At 45.6% G+C, this 26,420-nt stretch overlaps 2 protein-coding genes across 2 annotated transcripts in view; one reads left to right on the forward strand and one right to left on the reverse strand.

The window, feature by feature from the left end:
- Positions 1–18,402, forward strand: part of LOC115172788 (transcription regulator protein BACH2) — a 58,032-nt gene extending 39,630 nt beyond the window's left edge. The window contains exons 2-5 of the mRNA XM_029730537.1: positions 7,538–7,813; positions 11,044–12,621; positions 14,740–14,946; positions 15,684–18,402. Coding sequence (XP_029586397.1) covers positions 7,550–7,813; positions 11,044–12,621; positions 14,740–14,946; positions 15,684–16,196 — 2,562 coding nt within the window. The 5' untranslated portion in view covers positions 7,538–7,549 and the 3' untranslated portion in view covers positions 16,197–18,402. The remainder of the gene's footprint in view (positions 1–7,537; positions 7,814–11,043; positions 12,622–14,739; positions 14,947–15,683) is intronic.
- A 1,044-nt stretch (positions 18,403–19,446) lies between these two features.
- Positions 19,447–21,082, reverse strand: LOC115172102 (gap junction alpha-10 protein-like). The gene has a single exon (XM_029729285.1). It carries the CDS (start codon positions 20,998–21,000, stop codon positions 19,447–19,449), a length of 1,554 nt encoding a protein of 517 aa, XP_029585145.1. The 5' UTR covers positions 21,001–21,082.
- Positions 21,083–26,420: the final 5,338 nt, after the last annotated feature.

Raw genomic sequence — 26,420 nt, forward strand, 5'->3', positions numbered from 1 at the left:
AACAGGACGAGTCGGACTGGGTGGACGCACTTCCGGGTCCGCACGAGAGACAGGAGCTGGAAACCCAGGGCTATGGAGGCGCACAGCCGGTCTAGATCTTACCTCCTGCACAACCCGCCTTGGCTGGATGGAACTAGTAGCCCTGTACGAGCGGAGTGCTCGTACAGGGCAGACTGGGCTGTGCAGGGGCCTGATGGTAGCCGTGCGTAGAGCGGGAGTTGGGTAGCCTGGTCCTCGGAGGCGTACCGGCGACCAGATGCGCTGCGCAGGCATCCTCCTACCAGGCTGGATGCCCGCTCTAGCACGGCACCTGCGAGGGGCTGGAATAACTCGCACCGGACTGTGCGTGCTTATGGGTGAGATAGTGCGCTTCTCAGCGAAACATAGTGCTCTCCACCCCATACGCTCCTCCATATAACCACGGGTAGCTGGCTTCCGGCTCTTCCTTCGCCTAGCCAAACTACCCGTGTGCCCCCCCCCCAAAACATTTCTTGGGGGTGCCTCTCGTGCTTCTCCCTCAGCGCGTCTCTGGCCTCGTACCATCGCCTCTCCGCCTTGGCTGCCTCAATTTCCCACTGCGGGCGTTGATAATCCCCAGCCTGATGCCAAGGTCCGGCCCCGTCCAGAATTTCCTCCCAAGTCCACTTCTCCCGCCAGTCCAACTCGAACTCCGTCTGCTCCTTCCTCTGCTGCTTGGTCCTTTGGTGGTGGGTGATTCTGTCACGGTTGTCGTCGGTGAAGGAGGACCAAAACGCAGCAGGTACGTGTATGCTTATCTTGATTTTTAATTAACTTAAAAAATGAACATACAAAAATAACAAAGAAACGAACGAACGATCAACAAACAGTCTGTTAAAGCATAAGGCTGAACACAGAACATCAACCCAAAACCCCGGAAATACTAAATCAAACCCCCCTTTGAACAAACACACCACCCTGAACCACATAAAACAAATACTCCCTGCCACGCCCTGACCAAACTACAAAACAATTAACCTTATATACTGGCCAGGACGTGACACACACACTCCCTCTTTTTCCTTGTCTCTCGCTGGCTCTTTCTCTCTACTCTGTAGTTAAATCATGAACTACTCATAAAGTATGATCTCTATTCTTCATGATGTATACATTTCACATGACGTATGCTCTTACTTAGTCCATTTGAAATGAATCAGTCCCTTAAATTGAACAGGCTGGCCGTGCACAGGTCGTCTCGCCCTTCAGTTGCCTCTCGAGTAACCCTTAAATATGCCATTATCTTGTCTGCAGGGCCAGTGGAGAGCTCGTTTGCAGTAAATTCAATTTCACTTGACAATGCCTGGGTGACTTATAGCAGTAAAGAAGATTGAGAGTTGCACAAACAGTGTTAGGAATGACCTCAGAAGACATATATCATGGGTTACACTGACCTTCTGAAAGTGAGACATCCTAACCCTGATTCTGGAACAAAGTGGTATTGTTAAACACAGATGATGTGACTGGTGCATTTCCGGCCCAGCAGCTCTGGGCAAGGGCCCTGGTAATGTACTCTGTTGCCCAGATCCCTTTGCGTTCTTAATGTCACTCTTTGCGTGATGTCTCATGCAACCTAATGGCCCTGTTGTTTACTGATTATGTCTTGGAAGAAAAGAAGTCAAACATTGTGTTATTGATTTCAGATGTAGCCGTCGAGCTGGGTCTCACATAAAACCCACTCTCAAACCCTCCTTTTCTTATTCTCTCTCACACACACCCCCAACGAGCGCGCGCACACACACACACACACACACACACACACACACACACACACACACACACACACACATGCATACACACATTTTGGTGAGTTGAAAATAAGACATAATCAGGGCAGGGAGAAGACAGGAGGGAGGGAAGTAGGGCATAACAGTTGTCAGTCGTGTATAGTGTACCACCACTATCGGCCCTCGAGTGGGGAGCCCTGAATTATTACTGTTTGTTAATTAATATTTCTCTGCCAGCCCAGAGGAAGACTGTGGCCCCGCTCTCTGTGCTCTGTGATAAATAATTTACGTTTGTTTGCTGATAATCTCTATCAGATCTGCCGATGGCCACGAGTGGTGTGTTTTCTCTCCCTCTCACTCATGGGGCAGCCTTAGATGTGTGGCTGTTTGATGGATGCAGATAGGTTGAATATAGGTTAGCCTCACTTTTAACTATCATGTTATAATATTGTTATAATATTGCTCACTAAATTACTACGTTTCCGTGCATTCCCTGTGGAAATTCCAGGTCGAAAAATGTATAATAGAGCATTTATTTTCGGTGACTCACCTGGATAATTATTTTACATTGTGATTATTATTTTTTTGTATCGATTTTTTTTGGAATTGTTACTATGGGAGATGATGTGGCTCTACGTGGCTTTCCTTCAGTGGTGGAAAAAGTACCCAACTGTCATACTTGAGTAAAAGTAAAGATACCTTAATAGAAAATGACTCAAGTAAAAGTAAAAGTATATTTTTATTTGGTTTAAAATATACTTAAGTATCAAAAGTAAAAGTTAAATAATTTCAAATTCCTTATATTAAGCAAACCAAATGGCACCATTTTCTTGTTTTTTTTTATTTACAGAAAGCCAGGAGCACACTCCAACACTCAGACATCCTTTACATCTCTGTTTAGTGAGTCCACCAGATCAGAGGCAGTAGGGATGACCAGGGATGTTCTCTGTTTAGTGAGTCCACCAGATCAGAGGCAGTAGGGATGACCAGGGATGTTCTCTGTTTAGTGATTCCACCAGATCAGAGGCAGTAGGGATGACCAGGGATGTTCTCTGTTTAGTGATTCCACCAGATCAGAGGCAGTAGGGATGACCAGGGATGTTCTCTGTTTAGTGATTCCACCAGATCAGAGGCAGTAGGGATGACCAGGGATGTCCTCTGTTTAGTTAGTCCACCAGATCAGAGGCAGTAGGGATGACCAGGGATGTTCTCTGTTTAGTTAGTCCACCAGATCAGAGGCAGTAGGGATGACCAGGGATGTTCTCTGTTTAGTTAGTCCACCAGATCAGAGGCAGTAGGGATGACCAGGGATGTTCTCTGTTTAGTTAGTCCACCAGATCAGAGGCAGTAGGGATGACCAGGGATGTTCTCTGTTTAGTGAGTCCACCAGATCAGAGGCAGTAGGGATGACCAGGGATGTTCTCTGTTTAGTGAGTCCACCAGATCAGAGGCAGTAGGGATGACCAGGGATGTTCTCTGTTTGGGGATTCCACCAGATCAGAGGCAGTAGGGATGACCAGGGATGTTCTCTGTTTAGTGATTCCACCAGATCAGAGGCAGTAGGGATGACGAGGGATGTTCTCTGTTTAGTGAGTCCACCAGATCAGAGGCAGTAGGGATGACCAGGGATGTTCTCTGTTTAGTTAGTCCACCAGATCAGAGGCAGTAGGGATGACCAGGGATGTTCGGTTGATAAGTGTGTGAATTTGACAATTTTCCTGTCCTGGTAAGCATTCAAAATTTAATGAGCACTTTTGGGTGTCAAGGAAAATGTATGGAGTAAAAAGTACAATATTTAATTCAGGAATGTAGTGAAGTAAAAGTAAAAGTAGTAGTCAAAAATATAAATAGTAAAGTACAGATACCTCCAAAAACTACTTAACTAGTACTTGAAAGTATTTTTACTTAAGTACTTTACACCGCTGCTTTCCTTTGAGTTGAGCTTCTGAGGTTTTATCACAGCTGTGCTATCTAGTGCTGATCTTGTTCATTTGCACCGCAGGCAGAGACAGTGTGGCCCAGAAGAGCTGTTCAATATTTAATTGTTGTCACTAACACAGATTCATAAGTCATCTACAAAGGGGAATTGGGGGGGGGGGGCTTTGTTAATGTGTTTGTTTATTGCCTTTGTAATGTCACCCCCCCCCCCCCCCCCCCCCCCCACACACACACAGTTCCTCACTTGGCTGATAGTCGTTGCTCATATAATAGAGTAGCCTATCATCAGTTGATTATCTCTCTCATCATCTGAGAGACTGATTCTCTCGTCCTCTATATCAGCCTGCTGTGCTCTAAAATGACGACTGGTGTATATCACTGAGTTTGTGTCTGCTTTTGCCTATACAACGTCTTGGTACACTGTATCCTATTGCAGTATAGTCGCCTACAGACAAACCAAGGCAAAGTCCTAATAGATTTATACTGTGAATACCCATCCTCAGTTCACACCCTATATGAAGAAGTGGGTGAGGAGGAGGGGGTAAGAAGGAGGGGGTGAGGAGGAGGGGGTTAGAAGGAGGGGGTGAGGAGGAGGGGATTAGAAGGAGGTGGTGAAGAGGAGGGGGTTAGAAGGAGGTGGTGAGGAGGAGGGGTGAGGAGGAGGGGTGAGGAGGAGGGGGTAAGAAGGAGGGGGTAAGAAGGAGGAGGGTGAGGAGGAGGGGGTAAGAAGGAGGGGGTAAGAAGGAGGAGGGGTGAGGAGGAGGGGGTGAGGAGGAGGGGTGAGGAGGAGGGGGTAAGAAGGAGGTGGTGATTAGGAGGGGGTAAGAAGGAGGAGGGGTGAGGAGGAGGGGGTGAGGAGGAGGGGTGAGGAGGAGGGGTGAGGTGGAGGGGTGAGGAGGAGGGGTGAGGAGGAGGGGTGAGGAGGAGGGGTGAGGAGGAGGGGTGAGGAGGAGGGGTGAGGAGGAGGGGTGAGGAGGAGGGGTGAGGAGGAGGGGTGAGGAGGAGGGGTGAGGAGGAGGGGTGAGGTGGAGGGGTGAGGAGGAGGGGTGAGGAGGAGGATACACTCTACTCCCCTGACTCTCATCAAGTATTAACAGTCGGACTCCCAGAAGCCTGGAGTAATGATTATACAGTTTACAGCTTGTGAGATTATAGCTGCCTGTCTGCCTATAAGCTGTCTGTCTGGCAGACAAACATGATGTTGAAATATATCACCCACAAACAGCAGGCAACATGATGAAACAATCTGCAACCGCTTGTTTACAGAAACAGACTATTTTAAAAAATGTATCCGGTGTTGTGGTGAGTTAAGGAATTTGACAGCCAAGAGCAAGTGTCATGAATAACAATGATATCTAGTCTAATTTACAAAGGTATGGCTTGGGAGTTTGTTAGTCTAATTTACAAAGGTATGGCTTGGGAGTTTGTTAGTCTAATTTACAAAGGGTTGCTTGGGAGTTTGTTAGTCAAATTTACAAAGGTATGGCTTGGGAGTTTGTTAGTCTAATTTACAAAGGTATGGCTTGGGAGTTTGTTAGTCTAATTTACAAAGGTATGGCATGGGAGTTTGTTAGTCTAAATTACAAAGGTATGGCATGGGAGTTTGTTAGTCTAATTTACAAAGGTATGGCTTGGGAGTTTGTTAGTCTAATTTACAAAGGTATGGCATGGGAGTTTGTTAGTCTAAATTACGAAGGTATGGCTTGGGAGTTTGTTAGTCTAATTTACAAAGGTATGGCATGGGAGTTTGTTAGTCTAATTTACAAAGGTATGGCTTGGGAGTTTGTTAGTCTAATTTACAAAGGTATGGCTTGGGAGTTTGTTAGTCTAATTTACAAAGGTATGGCTTGGGAGTTTGTTAGTCTAATTTACAAAGGTATGGCTTGGGAGTTTGTTAGTCTAATTTACAAAGGTATGGCATGGGAGTTTGTTAGTCTAAATTACGAAGGTATGGCTTGGGAGTTTGTTAGTCTAATTTACAAAGGTATGGCATGGGAGTTTGTTAGTCTAATTTACAAAGGTATGGCTTGGGAGTTTGTTAGTCTAATTTACAAAGGTATGGCTTGGGAGTTTGTTAGTCTAATTTACAAAGGTATGGCTTGGGAGTTTGTTAGTCTAATTTACAAAGGTATGGCTTGGGAGTTTGTTAGTCTAATTTACAAAGGTATGGCTTGGGAGTTTGTTAGTCTAATTTACAAAGGTATGGCATGGGAGTTTGTTAGTCTAATTTACAAAGGTATTGTGAAGGTATTGTCACTGGGTGTTACAAGTTCTTTGCCTGTGGCTGATTTGTGGTTTTGTCCTCCACATTTCAAACTGATACAGAGACATTAGTTATGTTCTGCTGCTGGCCTGTTTAGCACACAGAGAGAAACTCGAGACTAGAGCAGTCAATCTGTTCAATCAAGTTCTGATTCTTTTCAATCAAGATTCTGATGAATGGAATAAGGTGTATTACTGTAGTCATACTGAACAACGCTGCACTAGAGAAATACACTAGATGTTAAATGTTGACCAGGAGAAAACACATCAGTGCTAAAATCTATCTTCTGCAATAACTAAACTATTATGAGGAGAGGAACACCAAAGTGTCTTATTAATAATATCTGCAAGCATCACAGTTTCTTTATTGAGATACAAAGAGGTCTACACTCTGATCCTCCTCCTTTTATGATGATGATGATGATGTGAGCCTTCTCTCCCATAGTCCTTTGATTCGGATTGTGTTTGGGTCTCTTTTAGTTATAAAGGAAACCTGATGGTGAATAGCAGATTTAGAATTCTGAGATGATTCCCACCAGGAGTCTGTTCCTCTGCTGCAGGCCACTGGCTCCAGGCTCTGCACATTACAACACTATGACTCAGCAGAAAGAAAGCCCTCCAAGCCTGATGAGTCCATACACACACACACACGGACATGCACAAACACACACACACACACACACACACACACACACACACACACACACACACACACACACACACACACACACACACACACACACACACACACACACACACACACACACACACACACACACACACACACACACACTCCTGGGCTCAGACAGACAGACTGCAGCCTTAGCTGTCTGTACTGTAGGCTACAGGAGCTTTAAGTGGGACAGTGTTGAGGTGAGCACAGTGCAAGGCTTTGCATTGCACCTCTTTGAATCAATGTGGAACCATTTTGAGTGGTACCGACTAAGATTTCCTGCACATACGTAATATATTTATTTTCAATACTTTTATTGTCACATTGAATGATTTCCAATGTGCTCTAAACAAACAGCTCGTTACAGCCTTTATCTCTAATGTCATCGTTGTCCTTTCCTAGGTATCAGCACACAACAAGATTATGCTGTTTGTGCAGTAGGCTAGTAATCTCACAAGCCTGCTTACAAATCTCCATGAACGTCTGAGCTATGAATGTGGGTCAAGAGAGACTGGTACAGAGACTACATCTGTATCCTATTAGGAAGCACCAGAGGATGTGTGTCAGGTTGCCTTGAAGAGGGGTTGAATCTGGGATTCTCTGTTGACGCTAAATCTGGGATTCTCTGTTGAAGCTAAATCTGGGATTCTCTGTTGAAGCTATTGGCGGAGAGGTGATAGAAAGATGTTTGAGGTTTGTCATTCCTGTGGTATGTCCCCTGTCAATTTTGTGTGCGAGTGCATGCACATGGACACGTATGTACGCGTATGGAGGAGAGAGAGAACGTTTTATTTTCTCCATATATAAAAAATGGCATTTCTACAACCTCCAAGTAATTGGGTCCTTTTCATCCTTGGCGTCCATTGACTGTGCATCCAACCAATGTCTTGTCTCTGTGTGTGTGTGTGTGTTTGTTCTGCAGGGTGTAAGCGGGATGTCTCTGGATGAGGGGGCCCACGCCGGGTCCAGGGAGACACCCATGTACGTGTATGAGTCGACAGTGCACTGTGCCAACGTGCTGCTGAGTCTGGAGGACCAGCGGCGGCTGAACATCCTGTGTGATGTGACGGTGGTGGTGGAGGGGACGGAGATCAGGGCCCACAGGGCCGTCCTGGCAGCCAGCAGCAGATACTTCCTACAGGTGCTGCTGGGACACACACAACCCGAGCAGGAGCCAATCATCAGCCTGTCTGACAAGGTGAGTAATGACCAATGATGCACATGTATATGTATGTCTATGGTAACACGCTGAGAAAGCATGAATTACCTGACTTGACTTGACAGACTTTAGGCTCCCCTCGGCGTGGCCATTTTTATACTGTTATGCTGCTATATTATAACAGCCCTTCCATTACATTCAGAGACCCGTCCTAGTGTGGTAAAATGTCTCAAAATACACTCTCTTTTGTGTTCATGTGTCTGTATGAGAGAGAGAGAGAGAGAGAGGTTCTCCTACATGTCTAGAGGAAAACTACAAACAATGCATGCAGGACAGAATTAGGTCAATGTCCATTAATAATAAAAACTGAAAAAAATAGCAATTCAGTTTTGGAAACGTCTAAAATACAGTGACCCCCTCTCATATCATTACCAAGCCCTGCAATATTGAGAGCTGAGCAAAAACAATGTCCCCTCATCCAGCTGGTCCTGGGGCTGAGTTCACAAACCTGTTCTAATTAAAACACTGAAGCCTCAGGACCCTCATCCAGCTGGTCCTGGGGCTGAGTTCACAAACCTGTTCTACTAACACACTGAACACACTGAAGCCCAATCAATCAGAATAACAACCAAATTACAACACAGTCAAACAAAACTACACTACCTATTGGGAAACACAAGCACAAAGCAAAATACAGTGCTATATGGCCCTAAATGGACAGTACACCATGGCAAACTATTTGACCTGGGTTTCTGTACAAAACATTAGAAAATCCATGACAAAGTACAGGCTCAGTGAGCACAGTCTTGCCATTGAGAAGGGTAGACACAGGAAAACCTTGCTCCCTGTAGAGGAAAGGCTGTGCAACCACTGCACAACAGCAGAACCTGAGACGGAGCTGCATTTCCTGACAAAATGTCAAAAATATTAAACAATTAGAGAGTGTAATTTCCCCAAATTTGAAACCCTAATTCAAGGTTTCAAAGACCTCTCTGATGAGAATAGGCTACCCGTCCTGTTGGGGGAGGACGCAGAGAGCTGTGTGTTGGCAGCGCACTACATTGCTGCCTGCCATAAGATGAGGGACAGTGTCTGACAGACCAATAAACCTGCATGTTCTCTATGCCATTATTATTGTCCATTGTATGGTTATTTTTACTCTTGATTATTATTGTTAATGATTGCCCCATTGAAAATCTTTAATAATATTATTATTTTAATTATGTTAATATTGTCAATTAATAACTTACATGAAATATCCAAAGTACGCTTTTGCAATATGTACATTGTTATGTCATGTCAATAAAGCAATTTGAATTGAAAGCAATTTGAATTGAATTGAAATTGAGAGAGTGAGAGAGAGAGAGAAAAATAGAGAGAAAAAGAGAAAGAGGGAGAAAGAGGGGGTAAGAGGGAGAAAGAGGGGGTAAGAGGGGGAGAACGAGGGGGTAAGAGGGAGGGAGCTGGCCGGGTAGCTTGCTCAGTTATCACACTTTAGCATTCCTTTGCTTGTGTACGTAGTGTTGGCAGGATTCCTGAAAACCCTGTGGGAATTTTTTGAATCAGTGATACATTATATTTCTGCCTCTGTAACTAATCGTGGGCAGAACAGCCCCGGCCCACATTCCACTGCCTCCATTAGCATGTAATGTCCTAGATCTGTCAATTTGATTAATACTGTATGTCTCTTTGACTCTACCTCATACAGTAATCACTATCAACGACTTTACATGTCAAAATCCATCCTCTAACGACTAGAAAGCTTATTTTCTCTCTTCTCTTTCTCTACAGACATCCCCTCTCCTACCGGTCTCTTTGTAGTGTGGATTTTCTCTTTCTCACGCACAATCATTTTCTGTCTATCCATCCTTTCGCTTGCCTCCTTTTTGCTTTGTAGTATCTCTCGCAATCTCTTCCTCTCTCTCTCTCTCACTCTGTTTTCTCTCTCATTCTGTTTTCTCTTTCTCTCCCTGTCCTCATTAGAAGGGCTGGTACCGTAGTAACATTAAAAGAGGGTTGTCTGGTTTCTGTGTGTTCATAAAGACAATCTTCTGTGTGTTCATGAAGACATGCTTCTGGTGTGTTCATAAAGACAATCTTCTGTGTTCTCATAAAGACATGCTTCTGTGTGTTCATAAAGACAATCTTCTGGTGTGTTCATAAAGACAATCTTCTGTGTGTTCACAAAGACAATCTTCTGTGTGTTCATAAGACAATCTTCTGTGTGTTCATAAAGACAATCTTCTGTGTGTTCATAAAGACAATCTTCTGTGTGTTCATAAGTCAATCTTCTGGTGTGTTCATAAAGACAATCTTCTGTGTGTTCACAAAGACAATCTTCTGTGTGTTCATAAGACAATCTTCTGTGTGTTCATAAGACAATCTTCTGTGTGTTCATAAAGACATGCTTCTGCAGGCACATGAGGCAGCTGCTGACACTAGCTGAAAATAGACCCTCAGAACACTCAGCATTCTAACGGCACTCTACCTCCCCCCCAGCCCCCGACACACACACACACACACACACACACACACACACACACACACACACACACACACACACACACACACACACACACACATGCACACAGGCAAGCACGCACAGCACACACACAGACACGCACACACTGCGCTCACACACACACACTCACACACACACAGGCAAGCACGCACAGCGCACACACAGACACGCACACACTGCGCTCACACACGCACACACTGCGCTCACACATACACACACACACACACAGGCAGGCAAGCACACACTGCGCACACAAACACACACACACACATAAATGGGCACACACACACATACACCAGGCCTGCTGGCTATCAGCTAGTAAGAGAGAGAACAGGAGAGAGATGAAGGGGAGAGGATGGGGAGAGGAGAGGATAGAGGGGGCTAGGAGGGGAAAAGGAGGGGGAGAGGATGGGGGAGTAGGTGAGCTGAAGGGGGAGAGGACAACAAGTGAGAGACATATTTTAAGGATGGGTGACTTTCACCTTCAGAGAGGGATGCACCCCTAGGCACTCATTGGGATGATGGTGGGAGGGGGAGGGGATGTGCTCCAGTTAGTTTGCTCTCTCCCCCATCTCAATTTTTTGTCAAAATGTGTCAAAATAAAACATGAATGTGTAGTCCACACTCCAGGGTTTGTTTAACTGTGTGTGTAAGCAGCAGATTTTTCCCAACTCTCACAGTCCCCACACAAAATCCCCAGGACCAGTAACAACATAACAGATAACACTGTGTTTCCTCCTCTCATCAGATCACAGCCAGGGGGTTTGCCCCGCTGCTACAGTTTGCCTACACAGCCAAACTGGTTCTGAGCAGAGAGAACATCCATGAGGTGATCCGCTGTGCTGACTTCCTGGGCGTTCACAACCTAGAAGACTCCTGCTTCCGCTTTCTACAGGCCCAGCTGCATAGCGACACGACTGATCACAACAATGGCCTTTGTCGCAAGGAGCTGCCGCCGTCGGCGCACACAGATTACCTCATCACGGAGGAGGACGGTGACGGTGGTGGTTCCGCGTCGTCCGAAACCCCCAGAGTGACATCATCCTCTGCGACGAGGTGGCGACCCAATCACTCGACCCTCATGCCCCTCACCAGCAGCCTGACCTCTGACCTCCCACAATGCCCCAAATACAGGAAGTACCAGCAGGCCTGCGCCAAGCACAACGGAAAGAACGAGGACAATGATAGCGTCACCTCGGCCGCCTCGTCACTATGCCATGCCTCAGCCTCCCCAGGCCGCTCAGAGACCAGCAGCACCCACCAAGGTACACACCCCCTCTCCCCCTCCAGAATCAAAGAGGAGCCCCGCTCCGGGGGCGAGGGAGAGGAGAGCCCCCCAGGACTGTCAGAGGATAGCCAGAATGTCCTGGAGATGGAGTTGGAGGGGAGGCCGGAGCCCTCAGCGCATCCCCCCAGCAGAGGTTCTCCATCTTGCCTGCACTCCTACCTCCAGAGGGGCCTCCTGGATCTCAACAACCCAGCCAGCACCCTACCTTCCACTCCTCTCACCCAGCAGCTACTGACCAACAGGCTCTCACTAGCCCATAACAGGGACAGAGACAGGGAGGCATCTCAGGCGGAGGGTGGAAGGGACCTCAGGGCGGTGTCTGCAGAGACAATGGGATCTTCTGTTGGAGACATAGAGGGGCTAGTAGAGGGCATGGCAATGAAGCCCCTTGTCTCAGACGGAGTCAGCAAACAGGAAGTAGAGTTGGATCGCCGCAGCAGCGTCATTTTCTCCCTCGGGGTATGTGACCATCTGGGAACACCGTCTCAATCCTACTCTGACCGGAAGTCTCTGGAAAAAGATCTGTTGGAGATCACCTCGAAATCCCTGTGGACAGATGTTAGTCAGTCTCTCCCCTTCCGCCAGACATACTCTCCCCTACCCTCCTCCACCACCCCCCCCACGGCCCTCCAGGACCCCCTGCCTATTATGGCCTGCCGGCCGCGGCCCACCACCAGCTGCCCTCTGCCCATAAAGATCTCCCCCTGCTCCCCTGCCTGCGAGCCCCGCACACGCACCTCCAGCTCCTGCTCATCTTTCTCCTACCTGGAGGACTGGGGCAGTGGGGATTCGCCCTCCAGCCTGCCCCAGTTTGAGTTCTCCTCTTCCCCATGCTCTGTGTCGGGCTCAGGCTTGGCTCGCTGCCTGGTGGGGGAGCAGAGGGAGCACGGTGGGATGGTGGTAGGGGAAGCCATCTTCTCTCAGGGCCGCACCAAGATCAAGTGTGAACGGTTGTATGGGGCCAACTCCAGTGATGAATCCGGGTCCTTCTCAGAGGGAGACAGTGAGTCTGGCCCTGCCAGAGAGCCAGGTCCCGAAGTCAGTATAATTTATCTATCTATACTACATATTGAAATTGTGATCTGTGCTATTCACAATGGGGTTTGCCAACAACTAAAATTGCTCTGACAAAATGTTACTGTGTCAGAGAGATACCACACGGTTAGTGTTATGGCTGGGAAGATGAACTGTGTTGTAATAATTATGTTTTGATGGTTGTCAGAGTTACTTCTTAAAACCAAAAGGGATAAATATCTGAACAAATAGCTAGGACCAGTCCTCTTTATGACCTGCTAAAAAAGCAGTGGTGAAGACTTAAGACAGAAAGAGAGAGAGAGACAGGGAATTGAATAGACGAGTTAACTGTTCAGTATATAACAACTGTTGTTCTGGAGAAGAAGAGCCTGGAGAGATTAGAACAGTAGTAGTCTTAGTCATCTGTGAGATTTCTGTTTGACAAAATGTCATGGATGCTGTTCACCTCTAAAGCTATAGTCATGGCCCATCCATGCACACACCATCCGTCCATACAACATCCCTCCCCTATTCACAGCCGAAAGCCTCTAAGGATAAGACCTTGATTTCAAACTCTTTGTTTACTTTAAGAGAACCGCAGGGATTGCCATGGCAATGCTTAAGCGCCCACTCCATCTCTCATGTTGCTGTGTAGAGAGAAATTAGACGATTCTTCTTGTGCTACACTGTGGGCTGAAGTCTGTCGTTCAGCCGCTCTGAGAGACTCACATACAATCAGCAGCGTCTTCTATTAGCTCATCTATATCAGCTTTATTTCAGAACCAATGGTGAGTCAGTGAGAGAGAGGCTGGTGGAACGGTGTGAGTGGGAAAGAGATTCATGTAATACAATGAATGACTGCTGAAAATACACAAACAGTGATAGACACGATCATTGAGCTTTTTATCACAGCTGTTTTTAGATGAATGGAAGGCAATGGATATAATGCTCAGGTAGGTAGAGTTCCGTAGAGGTGTCATTTTTTTATTGAATTATATTTAGTTCATAATGAGGCTTAATGCGTTCGCATTTTTTTTCTCTCAAGTCTGAAAAGGAGCTGAAATGTGTGTTTGTGTGCATGTGTGCGTGTTTGTGTGTCTCCATGTGCTCATAGCAGTTCTCAGCGCTGACACTTGGTTCAGACAGAACAGACAGGTGTCCCTGTACCCTCCCCCAGTTTAGACCCTCCTAACTGGGACAGTGCGCTAGGCAAGCCCCCTGCCTGGAGACAGGGCCAGAACCTGGCCCATATAATACGCACGCACTCACACACACACACACACACACACACACACACACACACACACACACACACACACACACACACACACACACACACACACACACAAACACACACACACACACACACACACACACACACACACACACACACACACACACACACACACACACACACACACACCAGTTGACACAGATGAGGCCATCTTGTCAGTGCTGGCCCACTCACAGAGCAGAGTAATGAACTGACTGGAGGGATGTAGAGTTAAAAAGAGAAACCAGAACAATAGAGAGAGAGAAGAGAGAGAGAGACACAGAGAGACAGAGAAGGCCCCCCAAGATCACAGCTGAAACGGAGCACTCCCTCAGTCCCCTGCCTCTACCCAACTCTCTGTGAGACACATGGCAGAACGTCACACAGCGTATACTGACCCATTATTAAACACTGAATGATAGCACTTTCAAATGGGGACATCATGCAGACGTTGGAGGAGTTCCTTGTGACGTAAACTGAGAACTTTATTGTATCTCAAACATCAATTTGAGAACATCAGTCAATCTGTATTTTTTTTACAATAGTTTGTGTCAATTGTAAGTAAATGAATAATTTTGTCCCACAGTTATTGTCTATTACACTGTAAGCGATTGATTTCAAATAAGTGGAGTACCATGCACAGGCTATGACCATCTACTAGAGGTAGAATAACAGTGCCACCTAGTGGGCTGGGTGGGTACAACTGTGTGAGATGGATGCTGTCTGGGGGAGTTGAGTAATGAGAGGAGAGGACAAATGTCCATTGCTTGCTGTATCATGGACAAGAAAGTTGTTTTGAATTGTATTGTATTGTACACCAGGTAGAAACTACTGTATATCCCTAATGCATTCCTCTGTGTTTTGTTAAGGTCAAACTTCCTTTCCCGGTGGATCAGATCACCAATCTTCCGCGTAATGACTTCCAGATCATGATAAAGATGCACAAACTGACCTCAGAGCAGCTGGAGTTCATCCACGACATCCGGCGGCGCAGTAAGAACCGCATCGCCGCCCAGCGCTGCCGCAAGAGAAAGCTGGACTGCATCCAGAACCTGGAGGTGGAGATACACAGACTGGTACATACACTGTTTTAATGGTCCTGTGTGGCTCAGTTGGTAGCATGGCGCTTGCAATGCCAGGGTTGTGGGTTTGACTCCTACGGGGGACTAGTACAAAAATGTATGCACTCACTACTGTAAGTCACTCTAGATTAGTCTGCTAAATGACTAAAATGTAAATGTTAAGACTCAGGTCTACTTATTATACAATGAAAAGTTGAATCTCTACTGTTAGCATTTGTCGTACTGTCAGTTTAAAAAAATTGGTTTAATTGGTGTTTCCTGTGGCTGTGGCTGTCTGTGTGTTTGTGGTTATGTACTGTGTACATATGGATTCTTTAAGTGTGTATTCAATGTTTGTAAGCTGTGTGTGTATTCAATGTGTGTAAACTGTGTGTGTATTCAATGTGTGTAAGCTGTGAGCTGTGTGTGTAAGCTATGTGTGTATTCAATGTGTGTAAACTGTGTGTGTATTCAATGTGTGTAAGCTGTGTGTGTATTCAATGTGTGTAAGCTGTGTGTGTATTCAATGTGCGTCAGCTGTGTGTGTATTTAATGTGTGTCAGCTGTGTGTGTATTTAATGTGTGTCAGCTGTGTGTGTATTTAATGTGTGTAAGCTGTGTGTGTATTCAATGTGTGTAAGCTGTGTGTGTATTTAATGTGTGTAAGCTGTGTGTGTATTTAATGTGTGTAAGCTGTGTGTGTATTCTCAGTGTACCCATAACATTCATGTACTGTATGTGTGTCCTTGCAGGTGCATGACAAGGACAAGCTGCTGAGTGAGAGGAACCAGCTGAAGGTGTGTATGGGTGAGCTGTGGCAGAATCTCTCCTACCTGTCCCAAGCTGTGTCCCAGGAGGTGTGCGGGGAGGTACAGGGGAACCACGAGAAGACCCACGCTCTGCTCCCTACACACAGGTCCAGAGATCCTACTGCCACCACCAACAGCATCTCCATCACGGCCAGCATCGACCTCACCTCCAACCCAGGCTCCCCCACCTCAGAGGGCAGCCAGGTCAAGTCCCCCTGCCCCTCTGAAAGCCCCATGGAGAGAGCCGTTGGCCCTGGGCAGAGGCGGCAGGGCGGTGGGAAGATAGATGTGTCTGTCCTAGGGCAGGAGGACCCTGAGTCTTCCCTGGAGCCTGGAGCATCTACGGGTGTGTGTAGCCCCACTGTTTCTGTGGACTTCTCTCAGGAGATGACTGAGAAATGTACAACAGAAGAACAGCCCAGACAGGATCTGTATCTAGCTAGCAACGGAAAATGAATAGCTGGTAACAGGGTGTGTTTTTATTGTTATTATGACACACATCTCTACCTTGATATGTATAAAGTTTGAAGTACATTTGTTCTCTGTGTTTTTTAAAGGATGACACTACAGTTGTCTTATCAGCAATACTGTTAAACAGGTGTTTTGGAGTTATCAAACTCCATACAACATTGCTCTGGCAGCTTTCTCTCTCTATTTCTGTCTCACCCTCGCTCTCTCCCAACATGGGAGTATAAACTCAGGAATTCCTCTGAATGTTTAATAATGTTCAATAATGTCTCTGTAAAAAGCTATTTCATTTCAAATTGTACATCTGAAGAGTTCTTCTATACAGCTGCGAGTGGAATGAACTCTCATATGCAAAGTTTCCTTCAGTTCTAATTTCTCACTTTCTTTTTCCTGCATTGTTTATGTACATTCCTCTTTTGCCTTTAACACACAGTAGCATCTATGGTGAAAGAAAGAAAGGAATCAACATACTGTAGCTAAAGTGGGAAATAGAAGAAAAACTAAATCGTATTGCACCGTTCAGCACCTTCAAGATGTAATCTATCTAATTTACACTAACAATGCATTTACACTAGCAAATGCATTGACATTGGCACTTAGAAATGAAAAACTCCCAAGCCAAGTACTTACTTAAATTATATTCAACAAATATGAATGGTGTCAAAGACTAGCATTCTTATCTAAACCATATTGCTCTTTTAGGGGTAGAAATGTACTGTCCCACGTGGTGAAAATGTAATATTTTGTTCTGAGGTATTTTCCATTACATTTAGTGTAAATCAGATGTATTAAAGAATTGGGGTAGAAGTCACCACATATTCCTGGTTTGATAATCCTTAAATATAAGAGTGCAATTTATCCTCTAAACTTGTCCAGTATTCCTAATGGTGTATTATCATGTGAAATGTTGAATACTAATTCAAAGAGATGCTTAGATAGTTGTTGGTCCATGGTAATGCCAAATTATTCCATTGTGGAAGATCGTTCTGTAGCATGTGTCATGGTTAGATTAGTGGTTTCTTTGTTGTTTTCTCTTGGAACTTTCCAATGTCACATTCTGGGAATTTCAATTGACATCCTTTAGTTTTCCTCACAGTATGAAGTACCAATGACAGAGCTCCACAGAATGTACTGTTACACTGAATATACCGATCACCCCATTTTGATATTTTTGAATTTGAAAAATAAATATGAACATGTTCAGTTATTTATTTTGACAGCTTTTCTGTGGGGCTGATTTGTTGGCACAAAATGTTGGCCTGTAAATTTCCTAACATTGATTCTTGTGATTTTTAATGGTTGTTGTTTTTACTGACAATTTGGATGAAAGACAAGTCTTTTCTGTGTTTTATGATTCACAATGTCCTTATTCAGTACAAATTAAGGAAACGTTTAAAGAGGTAAAAGTGTTTACAAAAGTCTGTGTAACATGTTTGTGTTTTTTAAGGATTTTTCCATGACAAGAGACTTTGCATCATTGGATTGATAAGTTTGGGTTTTTAACGGTTTTTAAAATGGAACATACAATTGTAAGTGGATGATGGGTTCACACAAGATTTTAAACTTATGTTTGACAAATGCAGCTCCAAGTCTTGCCTTAGAGGTTTCATAGGCCAAACTCACGTGAAAAGGAACGGAAGGTGTCAATTTAAAACCGTACTGTGGAAAAATAACGTTCTGTCCATACTATGAAAGAAATGACTGATTTCAGTACAACCACAATGTTTACTTGTAGGGGGAAAAACTTAATCGCATTTTCTCTTAATGTGCATTAACAATGTTATTTTTCCATAGTGCAGGTTTGATTGAATCCCAGCCTGAGTGTATGCAGAGGTTATGCCTCATGAACATAATGGACTCTTACACTTATCTACCTGCAATTCTGCATACCTCTCATTTTGGGTCAAGGACTGTACAGTTGGAATGCGTTGTGTGTGGTTTTGTTTCTATGGTTATTATTGTATTTGTAGATTTTTGGTGAGATATTTTTTATGTGTAATTTGAGTAAATTGCAAGACGACAGATATCAGCTGTTTCACTTTTCCCTTTTTAGCTTTTAATGTTCAAAGTTCGTTATATTGTAAATATTATGTAACTGTTGTTTTTGTTAATTTGACATGCAAATGTTTTGGAAGAAAACTTTTTGTCAAGACGCAATTTCTGTTTATGGATTAAAACAAATAGCATGCGCCAATTCTTTGTATATTTTTTACTGTAAAATTATGATATATCTAAAAAATAACCCATCAAAGATGATGACAAAAAGTTATTTTCAGTTTTAGTAAATAAGCATTTAATGTCATGAATTAAGATTGTATATCAAACAACTACACACTCATAAGAATCTATTGTTGAATGTTTAACTTAAAAAAGTTCAAACTGAATAATAGGTTTATAAAAGTGAATGCTCTATATAAGCATAGAAAAGTTTTTCCAGGGACAAGATTACATTTTCCATGGTTTGCATGCTCACCAACATTCATTTATCACAATAATTTTAAGTGCTCACACTTCACACATTCCTCTTGATGTGCATAATCATTTTCCCTTTCTGCCACAATCAACCACATACAATGTCACTCATTTGGAGATTGTAGGCATTTTAATGAGGTGCTTTGAATTTAAAATACACTGGGGAAACAGCACTGCCTATGCCCACATGTGACTTGGCATGGGTTGGTGGCTGTTTTTGGCCCAATTTAATCTGGAGAGCCAATCAATGATGGGTGCAGTGCTATTGATATCTCCTGTGTGTTGTTTCACTCGTAGGCAACTCCTGGGTCTATTTTTGCTCCCGTCCCTCTTCACTTTTTCATGATAGAGGAGATGTCCAAGAATACACTCTGAAAGAGAGAGAACATGTGGGATTGAGAGAGGCTATAGATAACACATTGACACTAGTCATCATGACTTTCTATCTGCAAGATTTCAAAAATGTCTGCAGTCTCTCAAAGGTATCTATTGCAGCTTTACTGGGCAAATCTAGACAAAATATTCACAATGTTAGCATTCTCTTTCTCCCTCGCTTTTTCACTGTTTCTCCTAGTTACAGTGGTGAAGTCTTCCCCCCTGGTTCGTGGAGGTGGAGTGGTGATGATCTCTCTCTCTCTCTCTCTCTCTCTCTCTCTCTCTCTCTCTCTCTCTCTCTCTCTCTCTCTCTCTCACTCTCTCTCATGCTTTGAGTCATACTCTTATGCAATGTTGTTATAAGCTCATTTTACACAGTGGTAATGGCTCTCTAAACCACCAGGTCAGATGCTGCCTGTCTCTTGGCTCTACTTGCCATTGACATTCTCCTTCCAGGGGGTGGCATCATTGGCATGTCCACCATGTCGCCCAGCTCGGAATCTGAGCTCCGTGGAGAGTTGCTACTGTAATCACTGATGGTGGACATGCTCTCAGAGGGCATACGAGATTTGAAGCTTTGCTTTCTTCCTGGGTTGGGGAAGAGGAAGTCGCTGCCCATGGAGTCCCTCCTCTCCTCCTCCAGGCCTGTGTCCCTCAGAGCCAAGCTGGGTCTGTGTGTTGTCATGATGCTGGGTCTGTGCGTTGCCATAGACACTACTTCCATGTGGCTGGGCTGGTAGTGGTCTTGGGGGTGTAAGTTGGGGTCCTCATGGATCGACTGGCCCTGCAGGTTCCTGGGCCCACTATCCCCATTCAAGACAGCTCCTCTATAGGCTCGAGGGAGCTGGTCCACCATGGCGGTGGTTTGTTTCTCTGGGGCTCCCTGGAGGTGCAGGGTCTGGATCATCCCCTGGCTGGGCTCACATTGCTGATGCTGCTGCTGCTGCTGGTATTGCTGATGGGGCTGGAGGCCAGTGCAGTTGTCAAGATAATGGCCTGAAGCCATGCTGTTGTGCCTGGGCACCTCATGGTTAGGTATGTAGTGGGGAGGTGGGTCCATTGAGTCCAGGTCCTTCTCAGGAATGACTTTGAAGATGGTCTGAGTCAGCGGCGCGTTGTGAGGAGACAGGTTCCTCATCACACACAGATGCTGTATCGTCGCATTCTTCTTCAGCTTGTAAATCAAATTGTCATTGTCTGCTGGGTACTTGTCTCCCTTCAGAGTCTGTTTGATTTTCCTGATGCCCAGGTGGGAAATCTCCATTAGGTTCAGGAAGAGAGACACCCCGGCGATGACGATCATGAACACCATGAACACTGTTTTCTCCGTGGGCCTTGACACATAACAGTCCACACTGTTGGGGCAAGGCATCCTCTCACATTTATACAAAGGCTCCAGTCCGATGCCATACAGGATATACTGGCCCATGATGAAGCCCACCTCCACCACGGAGCGCGTTAGGATATGGATGACGTACGTCCGCAGCAGGGACCCTCTCAGTGGAGCCTTCTTCACCTTCCTCTGCTCCTCCAGCCTCTTCAACTCCTTCTCAATGCGCTTGTGCTCCTCCACCAGCGCCTCCATCTCCCCCAGCTCTGCCTTCAGCTGGACCCTCCTCCGGTGCCTCTCCTTCTCCAGGGCGCGCAGGCGGTAGAGCGCGTGGCCCATGTAGACGAGGGAGGGTGAGGACACAAAGATGACCTGCAGGACCCAGAAGCGGATGAGGGAGATGGGGAAGGCCTGGTCGTAACAGACGGTCTTGCAACCCGGCTGGTCCGTGTTGCAGATGAACTCGCTCTGCTCATCGTTCCACACGTCCTCGGCCGCCACGCCCAGCACCAGCATGCGGAAGATGAGGAGGATGGTGAGCCAGATCTTTCCTACGATGGTGGAGTGGACATGTACTTCCTCCAAGATGCTGCCCAGCAGGTTCCAGTCCCCCATGGTCTCACAGCTCACTGGTCTCTACTGCAACATGTCCTCACACTGGAGAGAGAGAGACCAGAGGGATTTATTTTGCATATATTTTCTTTTAACAGTTAGTTTATAACTACAATTGAAAACATACAATGTTTATAATCATCATGCAATGAATGGAGGGCAGTGGAAGGATAGGGCAGTGGAAGGATAGTGCAGTGGACGGTCAGGGCAGTGGAAGGTCAGGACAGTGGAAGGTGATGGCAGTGAAAGGTGAGGGCAGTGGAAGGTGGGGGTTAGTGGAAGGTGAAGACAGTGGAATGTCAGGGTAGTGGAAAGTCAGGGCATTGGAAGATCAGGGCAGTGGAAGGTCATGGCAGTGGAAGATAGGGGGCAGTGGAAGTTGAGGACAGTGGAAGGTCAGGGCAGTGGAAGGTGGGCAGTGGAAAGTCAGCCGTTGAAGTTCGGGCAATGAAAGGTCAGGGCAGTGGAAGTTTGGGGCAGTGGAAGGTGGGGCAGTGGAAAGTGGGGGGCAGTGGAAGCTGGGCAGTGGAAAGTCAGCCATGGAAGGTCAGGGCAGTGCAAGTTCGGGGCAGTGGAATGTCAGGGCAATGGAAGGTGGGGCAGTGGAAGGTGAAGGCCGTGGAAGGTTAGGGAAGTGGAAAATCAGGGCAGTGGAAGGTAAGGGCAGTGGACGGTCAGGGAAGTGGAAGGTGGGGGCAGTGGAAGATCAGGACAGTGGAAGGTAGGGGCAGTGGAAGGTGGGGGCAGTGCAAGGTCAGGGCAGTGGAAGGTGGGGGCAGTGTAAGGATAGGGCAGTGGAAGGTGGGGGTTGGTGGAAGGTGAGGACAGTGGAATGTCAGGGTAGTGGAAGGTAAGGGCAGTGGAAGGTCAGGGAAGTGGAAGGTGGGGGCAGTGCAAGGTCAGGGCAGTGGAAGGTGGGGGCAGTGTAAGGATAGGGCAGTGGAAGGTGGGGGTTGGTGGAAGGTGAGGACAGTGGAATGTCAGGGTAGTGGAAGGTAAGGGCAGTGGAAGGTCAGGGAAGTGGAAGGTGGGGGCAGTGGAAGATCAGGACAGTGGAAGGTAGGGGCAGTGCAAGGTCAGGGCAGTGGAAGGTGAGGACAGTGGACGGTCATGGCAGTGGAAGGTCATGGCAGTGGAAGGTCATGGCAGTGGAAAGTAGGGGGCAGTGGAAGGTCAGGGCAGTGGAAAGTGGGGGGCAGTGGAAAGTGGGGGGCAGTGGAAAGTGGGGGGCAGTGGAAAGTGGGGGGCAGTGGAAAGTGGGGGGCAGTGGAAGGTAAGGACAGTGGAAGGTGGGGCAGTGGAAGGTCAGGGCAGTGGAAAGTAGGGGGCAGTGGAAGGTCAGGGCAGTGGAAGGTCAGGGCAGTGGAAAGTAGGGGGCAGTGGAAGGTCAGGGCAGTGGAAAGTCAGCCGTTGAAGTTCGGGCAATGGAAATTCGGGGCAGTGGAATGTCAGGACAGTGGAAGGTGAGGCAGTGGAAGGTAAGGACAATGGAAGGTGGGGCAGTGGAAAATCAGGGCAGTGGATGGTCATGGCAGTGAAAGATCAGGCCAGTGGAAGGTGGGGGCAGTGGAAGGTCAAGGCAGTGGAAGATGGGGGCAGTGGAAGGTCAGGGCAGTGGAAATATATATATACAGTGGCAAGAATAAGTATGTGAACCCTTTGGAATTACCTGCATTTCTGCATAAATTGGTCATAACATTTTTATCTGATCTTCTTCTAAGTCACATCCATAGACATAGTGTGCTTAAACTAATAACACAGAAATTATTGCATTTTTATTGTCTATATTGAATACATAATTTAAACATTCACAGTGTAGGTTGGAAAAAGTATGTGAACCCCGAGGCTAATGACTTCTCCAAAAGCTAATAGGAGTCAGGAGTCAGCTAACCTGGATTCCAATCAATGAGACGAAATTGGAGATGTTGGTTAGAGCTGCCTTGCCCTATAAAAAACATTCACAAAATTTGAGTTTGCTATTCACAAGAAGCATTGCCTGATGTGAACCATGCCTTGAACAAAATAAATCTCAGAAGACCTACGATTAAGAATTGTTGACTTGCATAAAGCTGAGGGTTACAAAAGGGTTACAAAAGTATCTCTAAAAGCCTTGATGTTCATCAGTCCACAGTAAGACAGATTGTCTATAAATGGAGAAAGTTCAGCACTGTTGCTACTCTCCCTAGGAGTAGCCGTCCTGCAAAGATGACTAAGAGCACAGCGCAGAATGCTCAATGAGGTTAAGAAGAATCCTAGAGTGTCAGCTAAAGACTTACAGAAATCTCTGGAACATGCAAACATCTCTGACGAGTCTACGATGCGTAAAACACTAAACAAGAATGGTGTTCATGGGAGGACACCACGGAAGAAGCCACTGCTGTCCAAAAAAAGCATTGCTGCATGTCTGAAGTTTGCAAAAGTGCACCTGGATACTACAGTTGAGTTGTTTGGAAGGAACACACAACACTATGTGTGGAGAAAAAAAGGCACAGCACACCAACATCAAAACCTCATCCCAACTGTAAAGTATGGTGGAGGGAGCATCATGGTTTGGGGCTGCTTTGCTGCCTCAGGGCCTGGACAGCTTGCTATCGTCAACGGAAAAATGAATTACCAAATTTATCAAGACATTTTGCAGGAGAATGTTAGGCTATATGTCCGCCAATTGAAGCTCAACAGAAATTGGGTGATGCATCAGGACAATGACCCAAAACACAGAAGTAAATCAACAACAGAATGGCTTCAACTGAAGAAAATAAGCCTTCTGGAGTGGTCCAGTCAGAGTCCTGACCTCAACCTGATTGAGATGCTGTGGCATGACCTCAAGAGAGCAGTTCAAACCAGACATCCCAAGAATATTGCTGAACTGAAACAGTTTTGTAAAGAGGAATGGTCCAAAATTCCTCCTGACCATTGTGCAGGTCTGATACGCAACTACAGAAAACGTTTGATTGAGGTTATTGCTGCCAAAGGAGGGTCAACCAGTTATTACATCCAAGGGTTCACATACTTATCCCACCCTGCACTGTGAATGTTTATACAGCGTGTTCAATAAAGACATGAAAACGTAAAATTGTTTGTGTGTTATTAGTTTAAGCAGACTGTGTTTGTCTATTGTTGTGACCTAGATGAAGATCAGATCAAATTCGATGACAAATTTATGCAGAAATACAGGTATTTCCAAAGGGTTTACGTACTTTTTCTTGCCAATGTGTATATATATATTTTTTACAATTTCAAAGCAAAGAAAAACATGCACTTACATATTAATGGTATGGGTACTTTCTTTGCCTCTCGATGCGAATCATGTTTCCCAATTGGTATGGTTACCCTATGGAGTTTGAGTCCTTTGCACCGGTCCCAAAAGCACATCTCTCTCTGTCAGTCAGTCCGGCACACAGAGTGACTGTTCTGTGTTCTCCTGTGCTGCAGTTGCACACAGGGTTCACAGGATGTGAGGATTGATCCGCCACCGATGGGAGGGACAATGCCCCATGGCACATCTTGCCAGGCAATTGTAAAGCGTTGCCTGCGCCGCCATCCCCCTCCCCCCGCCAGCTCCCACACCAACCAACAGTGCCAACCCAGCTAGTGCCCTCTAACCACAAACAATACCCCACTCGCTGGCAGAGATGGTATATTTGTGAATAGTTTTTCTTTCCCACTTCGGCACTTTAGGTATAACAGCAACCCTCCTAATTAGGAGCTTCAGGTATTGCCATTTTGAGCCAAAGTTATGTAAGAGCAGCTATCCCTCGTATCTGATTATGAGGGATGTATAATCTAGAATAATCTTTAACGCCAGACACACTGGTTAAATTATTCATGTCTGGTTTCATACACTGAACAACAATATAAATGCTACATGTAAAGTGTTGGTCCCATGTTTCATGAACTGAAATAAAAGATCCCAGAATTTTTTCATACGCACAAAAAGCTTATTTCTCTCAATTTTTGTGCACATATTTGTTTACATCCCTGTTCGTGAGCATTTATCCTTTTCCAAGATAATCCATCCACCTGACAGGTGTGGTATTTCAAGAAGCTGATTAAACAGCATGATCATTACACAGGTGCACCTTGTTAGGGGGACAATAAAAGGCCACTCTAAAATGTGCAGTTTTGTCACACAACACAATGCCACAGATGTCTCATGTTTTTAGGGGGTGTGCAGTTGGCATGCAGACTGCAGGAATGTCCTCCAGAGCTGTTGCCAGAGAATTGAATGTAAATTGATCTACAATATGCAGCCTCCAAAGTCATTTTAAAGAATTTGACCACGTGTACGGTGTCGGCGAGAGGTTTTCTGATGTCAACAATGTGAACAGAGTGCCCCATGGTGGCAGTGGGGTCATGGTATGGGCAGGCATAAGCTACAGACAACGAAATACAATTGCATTTCATCAATGTCAATTTGAATGCACAGAGATACTGTGACGACATCCTGAGGACCATTGTCGTGCCATTCATCCTCTGCCATCACCTCATGTTTCAGCATGATAATGCACTGCACCATGAAGCAAGGACACAATTCTGTACACAATTTCTGGAAGCTGAAAATGTTCCAATTCTTCCATGGCCTGTATACTCACCAGACATGTCACCCATTGAGCATGTTTGGGATGCTCTGAATCGACGTGTACGGCAGCGTGTTCCAGTTCCCACCAATATCCTGCAACTTCGCACAGCCATTAAAGAGGACTGGGACAACATTCCACAGGTCACAATCAACAGCCTGATCCACTCTATGTGAAGAAGGTGTCTCGCTGCATGAGGAAAATGGTCACACCAGATACTGACTGCTTTTCTGATCCACGCCTATACCTTTCTTTTAAGGTATCGTTGACCAACAAATGCATATCTGTATTCCCAGTCATGTGAAATCCATAGATTAGGGCCTAATGAATGTATTTATATTGACTGATTTCCTGATATGAACTGTAGCTCATGGAAATCTTTGAAATTGTTGCATGTTGCGTTTATACTTTTTTTTCAGTCTAGTTAGCTGCTTGGGGAGTAATTGTTTTTTGGAGTGTGTGCGTTCAACCCCCCTTGATGGTTTGTATGTCGACAGAGAACACCATGGTGCAAAATATACTCAATCTATCCAATCCAAGTGCTGAATACTTTTGTAGGCTTCAGGTTAGTGGAATTTGTTCTGAGTTGGTTGGTGTGATCTCTATTTTGCTCTGCATTTCAAAGTATTGGTTATGTGCCGTTGAGTATTGTCTCCAAAAACAACACAACATGCAAACTGAGTTGTATACATATTTTGGGTTGCAGAGCAATATTTCTAAACTGGTTTTATCCACTGAAAATCTATAGTACCCGGAAAACACCAGTCTCAACGTCAACAGTGACGAGGCAGCTCCGGAATGCTGGCCTTCTAGGCAGAGTTGCAAAGAAAAAAACATATCTCAGAC

This window comes from Salmo trutta, chromosome 33 (genome assembly GCF_901001165.1).
Source record: "Salmo trutta chromosome 33, fSalTru1.1, whole genome shotgun sequence".
NCBI lineage: Eukaryota > Metazoa > Chordata > Actinopteri > Salmoniformes > Salmonidae > Salmo > Salmo trutta.

Excerpts from the sequence above, each read along its gene's own strand:
- LOC115172102 (XM_029729285.1), bottom strand. The coding sequence starts at position 21,000 with ATGGGGGACTGGAACCTGCTGGGCAGCATCTTGGAGGAAGTACATGTC.